Below are 12241 nucleotides of genomic sequence, written 5' to 3' on the forward strand. Positions count from 1 at the left end.
TTATGTTGTTTCTTTCATCCTCCATCACATTGGTTCATTTATTTTTCCAATCGCTCAACTTTCATGTTTGAATATTATGATCAAAACATTATTTTCACATATATTTTTCACTTTTTTTAAAAAAATCTGAATTATATTAAAAGCCCAAGCTAGCGAACATTAACACCATCCATGCTTCAACTCAAGAATTTAGCAAATGGTGAGATGAATGAATGTATATTGAAGACACTGTGCATTGCAGACAGAGAAATGTTGAAACATATAATTTCTCTAGGGTGAGGACTGAGGAGGCAAACAAAAGTTAAGCCAACAGGCCTAACATTAACCAAGATAGGATCTACCAGTAGGATATATGACAAGTATAACAACGTTCTGGCAATATGCCACAATTCAGCTGCTCGAATGATGAAAATAAGGTAATCTAAGAGTTCTTCAATATGGCACAATTCAACTGCTCGAATGACGAAGATAAGATAATCTAAGAGTTCAGGAAGAACTCGGAAGATGGGATTTGATCCACGATTCCAAACTCCTGAGCTCTTCATTACTTATGGAATGACTAAGGCCGGGATAAGCCTGAGATTTCAGAAAAAAAAAGCCATAGCAGTTCAGACAAAATCTTCTTGCCATAGCCAAGAATGGCCAGCTTGTCCCAGTTTTAACTATTTTCACGAAAAAAGTATCAGTTTGATTCAAGAAATTTAAAATACTTCATTCACTTTTGAGTTTTGAATATATGTAAATCATAAAGATGTCAAGAAAATTTGGATAGAAGATGGGAAGAACTACCCTTGTGAGCCACCTCTCACTCCACCCCACCACTTCCCAACCCAAAGGCAAAGTACTCGAATTATAACACATGCATAAAAACATGCTGTGACCGATATCCACTTAGATACAGATATAAATAGATATAGTATCACACAAGATCCAAGATACAAGCAGACACATGAAGCATACACAAACTAAACCAATCTTTAAGGGAGAGAGTAGTATGGAACCTTGAATTCACAGCTGACACCAGCCTTTTCAAGGAAAGGGGGTCCTGCTTGCCCAGCCTCGAAGAGGACAGTTCTATCAGCCATTCCATGGGACCATAATATAGGAGTCTGAAAATTACATTCCCATATGTCATATCCATGGCATTGCAAACAGAAAGCATGGACTTGAAACCAACAAAATATGCTAGTCATCATATATCAGTGAACTTAAACTTTTCATTCATCGGGCGAAGAATAAGTATGCATCAACCTATTAAAGTAGAGAAAGACACAAAAAGACAAAATGGAATAGATCAGAAGTGGCTCATGACCAGGAAATAACCTTCTTTGCTTCTGATGTAACACGTTCTAGAATTGAAGAATTGAATGGAAGCCATCCACTAAAAACTGCACCTCCACCCAAAGATTTCGGGTACAACAGGACACTAGCCAATGTCAAGGCCCCTGGAAAAAATTATACTTCATAAATACTTATTTAATCTACTGCAATCCAACAGGACCAACAACTTTCTTAATCGGGGGATAAGGTAATTTTAACTATGGGAAAAAGAAAACACAAACCTCCTTGACTAAATCCACAAACAAAAACATTGCTAGGATTGATTCCAGCGGCTATCTCTTTATCTATAATTGCATGTATATTCTGAACTGCTTTAAGCACACTGCCTTCATCTTTTGGGGAATCCTGACAAATAATAATAATTTAGATGATTCAGACTGAGAGGATATATGGTGCAGGGATTCCAAAGTAGAGATCAGATATATACTACCCTGACTTCCTACTATCGTCTTTAGCCTAACCATTTAAAGGAAAAATGAATCAAACACATCGCAATCAACTGAATCTGTTCGTAAAGAAAGCACATTGATTCCGTTTATGCATGAATCAAGTCGAATTTATACATATTATAATGAATCTGTTTAAGGAAAAGTGAATCAAAGACGGAATCTTTAGCAATGTCATAGAACTTAAAAAGACTTATAATGAAGCTCAACTTAATACATAGATTAAATAAGGATTAAAAGACAAAGATACAAATGAATTATGACAGAAAATTGAAGATAAAATGATGCAAACTTACAGCTGCCACAGGTATTTCAGCAATGTCAAACCATGAAGGCATAACAGCACCATCTACAAGGAAACCCAAATACACAAATAGCAAAATGAGCATGCAGTAAAGAGATTTTGTTCGCTCGTGAAACCCAATAAGATGCAAAACCCAGACCCGCTACATTTCAGTGGCTTTTATTTCGAAGTAGTGTTATATAATACAATCAATCTTAGTATTTACTCGATCAATATGAGTTTGTTCTCTTTTTTTTTTTGAGTGATCAGATCACTCCAAAATGGGTAATATGCAAAAAAAAATTATTTTAGACAGGACAATCATTCACAATCCACGAAAAAATGAGCCAGAAACAAATCTCAAACACGAGTACATCATTTTCAAGTGAACAATTTTACTACGGCTCAAGCATAATCAAGGCACCATTTACATCTTTATTGTACGTCAAACAATGAAATGCAGTATGATTGCCAAGGCATAATGAATAAAACAATAGAAGAGAAACAAGAAACTAGTTAGATTTAAACAAATCCCAACAATCCTCAACTTCATAAAGACTTCACCTTGGTAAGTATACGATCATCAATTCACAAAATATAAAATTGGATTTTCTAATCAGATAGTTCAATCAAATGCAGCCACAACAAAAAACCCAAAAACTGGTCAGTGCACCTGCAGCATCTAATGAATTGCAATGTACAGAATCAAAGACTAATTGAAACATAAAGCGCAAGAAAAATCCACAAAGAAAGAACAAACAGTCCTAAATGTTAACAGGAACATACAGTTACAAGTGACGGGGTTAGAAGGAGCAGACGGGAAAGACCACTTGGTTTTGCTGAACTGAGGAGACGTGAAAAGCGTCTTGATGGGTTCGTTAGCAGGACCCGAATCGCCCAGTCCATGTAGCCACAACACAAAGCTCCGCGCCATCGGATCGGGTTCAACAGAAGATGGATTTTGCTGATTGAATAGCACCAAGGAAATCGTGATGCCGAAAGTGACTGCGATCAAGAACACGATGGACTTCATTTCCCCATTCCCATCGGCCCATCTTCCTTCGACCGGAAAACGTTTCTCTTAATTTTCCCCCCTTCGAAGACCAATATGCGCTTTATCTACGTTTTCCTTGTTCAAAACACGTTTTCGATGCTTTGCATGCTAAATGTTGTATTTGTATATGAAAATTTTACCGTAGACTATCAAACAAAACCACGACTCGAATATATAGACAAATCACAAATATGAATGAGTGTGTATAAGTACACACATCGAATTAATGTAATCTAATGTTTAAAAAAATAAATAAATAAGAATTAATGTAATCTACCATCAGAGTGGCGCTGTCACTCACCTAATTGAGAATTTTTACATTAATTACGTACAACCAGCTTTATATATAACATCAAGCCCCATTGCTAGTGAAAAAAAAAAGTACTAAACATTCTTGAATGGCCTCAACAAAAGCTAGAGGCCTCCTCATTGGCGTCCTCCTAGTATGTTGCTTCATGCTTCAAGCAGGAGACGCGAGATTTATCTCCTACGACGCCTTGCGAAAAGGGAATCCCATAGATCCATCAGGCAACCATTCAGAGATAGCAAATAATTACAACAGAGGTTGCCTGATGACAAGTCGCTGCAGAGATGAAAATGGTTGATATATGTCTCGATCATTAAGAAGCTTGTTAGTGAACAATAAACATGTTCCTATGAAGCTAGATGCATGAAAAAGAGCATCTCTATAATCCCAGTTTTGCTTACTTGATGTCCTTCAACTATTGATGATCTACCTTCCGTAATGAATCTGGTTGCAAGTTAAGTTTGTTTGCAAATAAATTAAAAGCCTGTTTTCAGTTTGTTTTCCAGTATGTTCAAACGATTGATCAATCAGTTTATTATTATTATTATTATTATTATTGTTGTTGTTGTTGTTGTTGTTTTTTTTTGTGTGACGTGGAACCCGCAGCCGCTACCTTTCGGTGCGCTCTGGGTAAACCCATGGAGTAACACAATAGCCTGCAAACTACGCTAGTCAGGTAAACCAACTAGACAAGCTCTGTGTGACAGGCTAGTCCATCAAAATTAGTGTTTTATGCTATTCTTTTAAAATATTTAGCCATTATATTTTTTTTTATAAAAAAATTTACGTAACATATTCAACCTAAATTTTTATGTTTTTAAAATATAATTTTTAATAAAATAATATAATTAAAACTACTACAAATATTTAAATCTAGACTTCACATTTTTATTAAACAAATAATATAAGTTGAAATAATAATATTGTTCAATGCGTATAAAATTAAATGATTTTTTAACTAACTGATTTTTGATAAATTTTCATCATATTAATTATTAAATAAATAAGTATTTTCATTCCAAAAAATATACTAAATAGATATTTAAAGAAAATGATGAACGAATTTTGTTGCGAAATAGAAACAAATATTATAGAATCCCATTAAAATAGCAGGATTAAAATGCATGTTTAATAATAACGAATTAACATAAAATTGACAAATATTTAAGTTTAATTAGTGTAGTATGGAATATAGCATATTGCTAGTAGAGGATCTGACCACAAAAAGAATGCTGTTCCGGATTCTTGGAAAAATTAATTAGTAAAATTAAAATTGAAAATAAAAAGACAATCTTGTCCTTACAAAAACATCATGTTTGGATGTCTAAAAAATATCATTTAGAATTGGATTTGAAATTGGAATTAAATTTTAAATTCATAGAATTCAAATTCCATATTTGTGTTTAGAAAAAAGTTAAAATACATATATGAATTTACTAAAATAAATTTTAGAAAATTGATATTTTGTAAAAAAAACTGTAAGAAAAACTTAAATTTTTAACTAAAGTTTATAAATTTAGTTGGAGGAAAGGAGGAAGAGAATAAAATACTAGAGAAATGTAATTGAGAAAGAAGAGTCACCAATATATGAACTAAACACCTCTATTTATAGGGTAGAGAGATTAGTGTAAAGAAAGGAAAATCCCATCAAATCAATCAACTACAAATCATCTATATATAACACTCTCCCTTAGATGATTGATGAAGAGTCCAATGTTGCCTCGTTAAAACCTTGTCAGTAAAACCCAGTGGAAAAAATCTGAACAAAGGAAAAAGAGTACAACAATTGATACTCCCCCTGATTTCAATCACCGAATATCTTTTAATTGATGCATCCCTATCTTTTGCACCAATTTCTTGAATGTTGATGTCGGTAATGCATTTGTGAATAAATCAGCTACATTTTCACTTGAACGGATTTGTTAGACATGAATATCACTTTTTTTGTTGAAGTTCGTGCGTGTAGAAAAACTTTGGTGAAATGTGTTTCGTTCGATCGCCTTTGATATACCCTCCCTTTAGTTGTGCAATTCAAGCGGCATTATCTTCAAAAATAGTCGTCGGGCTATCTTTTGTTGTTGGTAGTCCGCATGATTCTTGAATATGTTGAGTTATAGATCTCAACCATATACATTTTTGACTTGCTTCATGCATTGCAATGATCTCAGAGTGATTATATGATGTCGCTGTCAAAGTTTTCTTTGTCAACTTCCATGAAATAGCGGTGTTCCCTCGTGTAAACACATAACCCGTTTAGGATTTGGCTTTATGTGGGTCTGAAAGATAGCCTGCATCTGCATATCCTATTAAAGAGAAATTTGATTTTTTCGAATAAAATAATCCCATGTCAGTTGTACCACGAAGGTAACGAAATATATGTTTTACACCATTCCAATGTCTTCGGGTTGGAGAAGAACTATATCTTGCTAGAAGGTTAACAAAAAAAGCTATATCTGGTCGGGTACAATTTGCAAGATATGATAATGCACCAATTGCACTTAGATATGGTACTTCCGGACCAATGATATTCTCTCCATCTTCAAGTGGACGAAAAAAATATTTCTTGGTGTCAAGTGATCTAACGACCATTGGTGATGCTAATGGATGTGCTTTATCCATGTAAAATCGTTTTAATATTTTTTCTACGTATGAGGATTGATGAACAAATATTTCTTCTTGTAAATGTTAAATTTGCAAGCCAAGACAAAATTTTGTCTTTCCCAAATCCTTCATCTCAAATTCACTTTTTAAATAATTGGCAGTTTTGGTGAGCTCTTCGGGAGTTCCTATGAGATTTAGATCATCCACATATACTGCCACGATTGCAAAACCTTCATCCGTTTTTTTCGTAAAAACGCATGGACAAATAGCATCGTTTGTGTAACCTTCTTGTAATAAATACTCACTAAGGCGATTGTACCACATGCGCCCGGATTGTTTTAATCCATATAATGACTTTTGCAGTTTTATTGAGAACATGGTCTTAGGGATTGTATCACTTGCTTCTGATGTCTTAAATCCTTAAGGGATTTTCATGTATATATCGTTATCAAGTGAACCATATAAATATGCAGTAACCACATTCATAAGTCGCATGTCCAATTTTTCTGATACATCCAAGCTAATCAAGAATCGAAAAGTTGTGGCATCCATTACAGGTGAGTACGTTTCCTCATAGTCAATTTCAGGTCTCTAAGAGAAACCTTGGGCTACAAGTCTGGCTTTATATCTTACAATTTCGCCATTTTCATTTTTTTTCCGTACGAACACCCATTTGTATCCTACAAGGATTATATTTTTTAGGTGTTTGAACTACGGGCCCAAACACTCTACGTTTCTCTAAAGAATCTAATTCAGTTTGTATAGCCGCCTTCCATCTTGGCCAATCATTTTTTTGTTGGCAATCTTTAACAGATTGTGGTTCGGGATCATCATTGTCTTGCATAATATCAAGGACTACGTTTAGAGTAAAAACATCATCGATGTTTGTATTACTTCGATCCCATATTTTATGAGGTATCAAATAATTTGTCGAAATTTCGATATTTTCATGTGATTGTGATTCTTCATGAATCATGTTTTCCACATCTGTAAAATTTATTTCTCTTGTTATATCATGTAAAGTTGCTTCTTCTGGAGCTGTAACTGCTTCTTTATCTTGTACCTTTCTTTTTCTAGGTACCGTATCCTTCGAACCAATTGGTCGACCACGCTTCTGGCGTATTTTAGATTCGTTTGCGGGTAAAGTATTACATGGTCCTACAGGGACATCAATCTTCATCGGAGTATTCTCTACTTGTGTATATGATTTTGTCACATTTTTTGTATTAACAAAAGCATCAGGTAATTGATTTGCAATTCTTTGCAAATGAATAATTCTTTCAACTTCTTGCTCACATTGATTGTTTCGGGGATCATAATGAGATATAATGTTTTCTCATTTCAACAAATTTTTCGTTGTTCCTCAGGATACAACTTTGCTCCCCCTAGAGTTGGAAAATCAGTTTCATCAAAGTGGCAATTTGCAAATCTTGCAGTAAATAAATCACCCGTTAAAGGTTCCAAATATCTAATGATAGATGATGAATCATATCCCACGTAAATTCCAAGTCTACGTTGTGGACCCATTTTGGTCCGTTGTGTAGGTGGGATAGGGACTTGTACCGCACAACCAAATACACGAAAATAAGAAACTTCAGGTTCTTGACCATATGCAAGTTGCAAAAGTGAGTATTGGTGGTACTTAGTTGGTCTCACACGAATCAATGATGCAGCGTGTATTATAGCATGACCCCAAGCTGCAGATGGTAGTTTTGTTTTCATGAGTAGCGGCCTAGCAATCAATTGCAATCGTTTAATAAATGATTCTGCAAGACCATTCTGTGTATGAACATGAGCAACTGAATGCTCAACTGAAATCCCGATCGACATACAAAATTCATCAAATGATTGTGATTTGAATTCAGCAGTATTATCAAGACGAATTTCCTTGATCGAGTGATCAGGGAACTGAGCACGTAATTTAATTATTTGTCCAAGTAATCTAGCAAAAGCTATATTTTCGAGATGCTAACAAATTAACATGTGACCACCTAGTTGAGGCATCAATCAATACCATGAAGTATCGAAATGGTCCACATGGTGGGTGTATAGGCCCACAAATATCCCCATGAATTCTTTCCAAGAAGGTTGGAATTTCAATATCAACATTTGTTGGGGAAGGTCTTATAATTAATTTTCCTTGTGAACAAGCCACACGTGAAAAATCATCATGTAAGAGAATCTTCTGATTCTTTAAGGGATGTCCACGAGAATTATTTATTATTCTTCGCATCATTGAACTCCCAGGGTGACCAAGTCGATCGTGCCATAATACAAAATTTTTCTTGTCAACAAACTTCTTGTTTGTGACTGTATTTGCTTCAATTGATTTTATTATTGTGTAATACATCCCTGAGGGAAGTGCACGTAATCTTTCTTTTATCTGCTTCTGGCCAGATATAATAGATGTAATGCAAAGGTATTCAACATTGTTTGCATTTAATGTTTCAATATGATATCTATTTCGACGGATATCTTTAAAGCTAAGCAAATTTCTACTGGATTTGCTTGCATAGAGTGCATTTTCAATATACAGGCTTGTCTCATTTGGTAAATGACTTTTGTCTTCCCATAACCTTCAATAATTTTTGATGCACCCGAGATTGTTATAACATTATTTTCATCTAATGTTAATTCCAAAAAATACATTTTGCTTTGAAGGATGGTGTGCGTTGTACCACTATCGGCTAGACATTCATCGTGATATTCCTTCATTAATCTAAAAATAAATTAGATAGGTTATAGCTCAAAGATAATTACATCCAAGGCATATATAATTTACGCAACAAAATATTATAACTTATATCATTATTTTCATGAAGGATATGAACATCTAAAAAGATTAAATAATGAGATACCCATAAAAATAAATAAGTTAAATTTATCTAAGGTATAGATCACGATTTGCGCAAATAAAATATAAATAAACATGGTATCATGTAGACTATGGAAATGTGTATAAACTTGTCATGTTGACATAGTTATTAATCAATCAAATATTTGTGTTTACATAAAGAAAATATTAGCAACTTCTTAAATCAATAAAATTAAGAATACAAATAATAATCATACATGTCAAGATATAATGAGAAAACTTAAATAAAACAAGAATACATTTATAATTCGTATTGAATTAATATTCTTCAAGAATATAGGCAAATCTTGAATCTTTAATCAAAATTCTGCAAGAATATTGATATATGTTAGATCTCGAATCAATATTCTTTGTTAATATTGATGAATATTAGATCTTATATCACTATCGTTGACAAATCAAATATCAAAATTTCTCTAGAATTTTGGCAAATCTCAAAAATTTGATTCTTAATAAATATTGACAGAATTTATCTTGGATCAATATCCATTCAAGAAATATTGATAGATCTATATAGATACAATTTTAAATCTTGAATCAATATTCTTCAAGAATAATAACAATCTCTAATTTAAATATTAAATCATAAGTTTGACTATTTTGTTAAAATCAAATCAATATTTTTCCGGAATATTGATGATTAATATATCATGCTATCAAGTCAATATTCTTCAGAAATTTTTTCAGATCTTAAATCATCTATCAATATTGACAATTTTATATCTTGTATCAATATTTTTTCCGGAATATTGAAAGATTAAATCATTATATTGTATCCGTAGATCTATCAAGTATCAATATAGAAACATGTTGTGTTACATCAAGAACATCAACATAAAATTAAATGATATGCTTCTCCAGGAGCATCAATAATTAACTAGGAGGATGAACATAAAAAATAAAATTTATGCGATTTCGACGAACATCAATATAAGATCTAAATATTGTGCTTCTTCGAGAGCATTCATACAAATATAATAATATTTTTTTTCTCTACCTTGATGAGAGCACTCGTGCTGATAACGCATTATAAATTTAGTTGGAGGAAAGGAGGAAGAGAATGATATACTAGAAAAATGTAATAGAGAAAGAAGAGTCACCAATATATGAACTAAACACTTTTATTTATAGGATAGAGAGATTAGTGTAAAGAAAAAAAAATTCCAATCAAATCAATCAACTACAAATCATCTATATATAACAATAAATTTATTATTAAAAATAATTTTATTATTTTTATAAACTCAAATCCCAAAATACTGTTTTAAAATTTCATTTTCCCAAAAAACCAAAACAATATTTACAAATTCAGTCAAATTCAATCCAAATTCAGTTCACCAAACAGAACGAAAAAGAAATGAAACAATTACTTTAGTAGGATAAAATAACAGGCGTATGCGATTAAGCTTCTGAATCTCCTCCCTCGGAGAGGCATCTCGAGCAGTCAAACACAGAGCAGAGCAGAGCAGAAATTTGATGGCTACCTCGAAACTTCATGCTCTATGGAATCACCCTGCTGGCCCTAAAACAAGTAATTTTACCACCCCTCCACTCATTTCATCCATTTCCAATCTATGCGATGCAAAGATTCTAACTTTATCTCGTTTACATTAAGTTTGATAAGCTTACTTTGATGGGATTGCTTTATGGGATTTAGATGTTATCTTGCCTGTTGATATTGGAACACGGGAAGGGTGTGTTTACTGATTTGTTGCATTAATTTTACGGAATTAGATGTGAAAATTATTGGACTTCTAGCTGATCTTTTACTCTTATTGATGTAGCCTTTCTTTTGCTTTACGGCTTTAGTACGTATTCTCGTGTCCTTGCTTTCTGAAAAAACTTGGGATGCCAAAACTGTTGAATTTTTGAGTATTTTAATTGATTTTTCTTTTTCTTTTTTCCCCCAATTTCCATGAAAGAGCTTCTTAGATTAATTCTCAGAATTATGAGTGCAGCTTATTTTTGGAATGATGAGTGCAGAATTTATCTGAGTCTTTATAGAATTATTCTGTTTTAGATTATCCTAATGAACTCGTACTTGATGAGATTGTTAATCATGAAATGAAGCATGTAAATGTTGTAGCTAAGCAGGTAAACTGTATTTCTTGTTTAAGTTTTTGTTTTGTCTCAAATCCTCAACCAATCGTGTCTTATAAACAGATGCTGAATGAACATCATCTGCTGGTTGAGTTCTCTTTATGTTTCTTTAACTGTCAGGTTCATTATAATTTTGGAACCTGCTTTGACCAATATTGTGATCTATGTGTGTAATATTCTAGTTGTTGCGTTGTAGTTCATTTCTGGGCACCAACGTTCAAGTGGGGCATTAGCATAGCCAATTTTGCCGACTTTAGCAAACCGCCAGAGAAAGTTTCCTATCCCCAGCAAGTTGGTGAGTGGTGTTTGATGATCTTTTGTGCTCTCAAACTTTTGAACCTGTGAACATGAGATAATTGTGCATCTATTGTTGCTTAATTTCCATATACGGTTTAATTACTTCTATTTTGTCAATCTTATGATCAAATTTATGCAGCTGTGACAGCAACTGGACTAGTATGGTCGCGTTACAGCACAGTTATTACTCCTGTAAGTTCAATTAAATCTGGGCATTAATTTTTTTTACATTATGTTTTTGTGAGACTGGATAATAATCAAGCCGCTGATTGCATCTGCTGCTGATGGATTCATGTTCCATTATTTGCATCGTCTTTGTTTTGCAATTGCATCACATTCTATTTTCCTGTATGAGATTGTTGGTTTCTTAAATGTGATATCACTGATTATGGAGTGCAGAAGAACTGGAACCTTTTAAGTGTAAACGTTGTAATGGCTGGTACAGGCATTTACCAGCTTTCCCGAAAAATTCGGTAGGTGGATTTCATAGTATGTTTTTGTATATCATCACTGTGGCCTTTGTGATAATGCTACATTATGCTTTGCATTCATGAGACCCCTCATCATTACAGGCACGATTACTTCAATGAGGAGCAAGCTATTGTAGCTAAAGAATGATCCGAAAATCACGCACTTCTCGTTCTGCTATAAACTCAGTTTGCCTGATTGCTTCTTGCGTGCTCGCACCTTATGGCTGTACTATTTTTAGTTCTCTCGCTCTTTCTTCCTTCCTTATTTTCACTTATTTTTTCGAGTGTTTTCCCAGTTCCCGTTGATCTTCGATGATGCATATTTGGACATATAGTCTGATTTACTGAAAAGTTTGATGTTTATGATCAGTGTAAGAGTGTGATATGGATCGATCTCTCATCGGGTGCAATCACATGAATTCCCATAACTTGATATAATTAGATGCTCGAAATTTACCAGTCTTTTA

The 12241-nt window shown here is 33.5% G+C and overlaps 2 protein-coding genes across 2 annotated transcripts; one reads left to right on the top strand and one right to left on the bottom strand.

The window, feature by feature from the left end:
* Positions 1-92: 92 nt before the first annotated feature.
* On the bottom strand, positions 93-3154 carry LOC140865767 (probable carboxylesterase SOBER1-like). The gene is made up of 6 exons (XM_073270527.1): positions 2857-3154; positions 2084-2136; positions 1563-1686; positions 1324-1445; positions 1002-1109; positions 93-576 (listed from the first exon to the last, which is right to left on the bottom strand). The coding sequence occupies exons 1-6, from the start codon at positions 3101-3103 to the stop codon at positions 487-489; spliced, it is 744 nt and encodes a 247-aa protein (XP_073126628.1). The 5' UTR covers positions 3104-3154; the 3' UTR covers positions 93-486.
* Positions 3155-10238: 7084 nt separating this feature from the next.
* On the top strand, positions 10239-12241 carry LOC140865569 (mitochondrial pyruvate carrier 4-like). Its single transcript, XM_073270247.1, has 5 exons — positions 10239-10438; positions 11204-11302; positions 11444-11496; positions 11704-11777; positions 11877-12241. Exons 1-5 carry the CDS (start codon positions 10384-10386, stop codon positions 11920-11922), a joined length of 327 nt encoding a protein of 108 aa, XP_073126348.1. The 5' UTR covers positions 10239-10383; the 3' UTR covers positions 11923-12241.

This window comes from Henckelia pumila, chromosome 4, assembly GCF_033568475.1.
Source record: "Henckelia pumila isolate YLH828 chromosome 4, ASM3356847v2, whole genome shotgun sequence".
Taxonomy (NCBI): domain Eukaryota; kingdom Viridiplantae; phylum Streptophyta; class Magnoliopsida; order Lamiales; family Gesneriaceae; genus Henckelia; species Henckelia pumila.

Bases quoted from the DNA above. Each gene is read 5' to 3' on its own strand.
- LOC140865767 (XM_073270527.1), bottom strand. From the start codon at position 3,103: ATGAAGTCCATCGTGTTCTTGATCGCAGTCACTTTCGGCATCACGATT. The intron at 1,446-1,562 runs GTTTGTGTTTTC...AATTTTTTCCAG, and splicing joins TTGTGGATTTAGTCAAGGAG to GGGCCTTGACATTGGCTAGT. The intron at 577-1,001 runs GTTCCATACTAC...CTGAAATCTCAG, and splicing joins GTGTCAGCTGTGAATTCAAG to GCTTATCCCGGCCTTAGTCA.
- LOC140865569 (XM_073270247.1), top strand. From the start codon at position 10,384: ATGGCTACCTCGAAACTTCATGCTCTATGGAATCACCCTGCTGGCCCT. The intron at 10,439-11,203 runs GTAATTTTACCA...GTTGCGTTGTAG, and splicing joins CCCTGCTGGCCCTAAAACAA to TTCATTTCTGGGCACCAACG. The intron at 11,497-11,703 runs GTAAGTTCAATT...TATGGAGTGCAG, and splicing joins ACAGCACAGTTATTACTCCT to AAGAACTGGAACCTTTTAAG.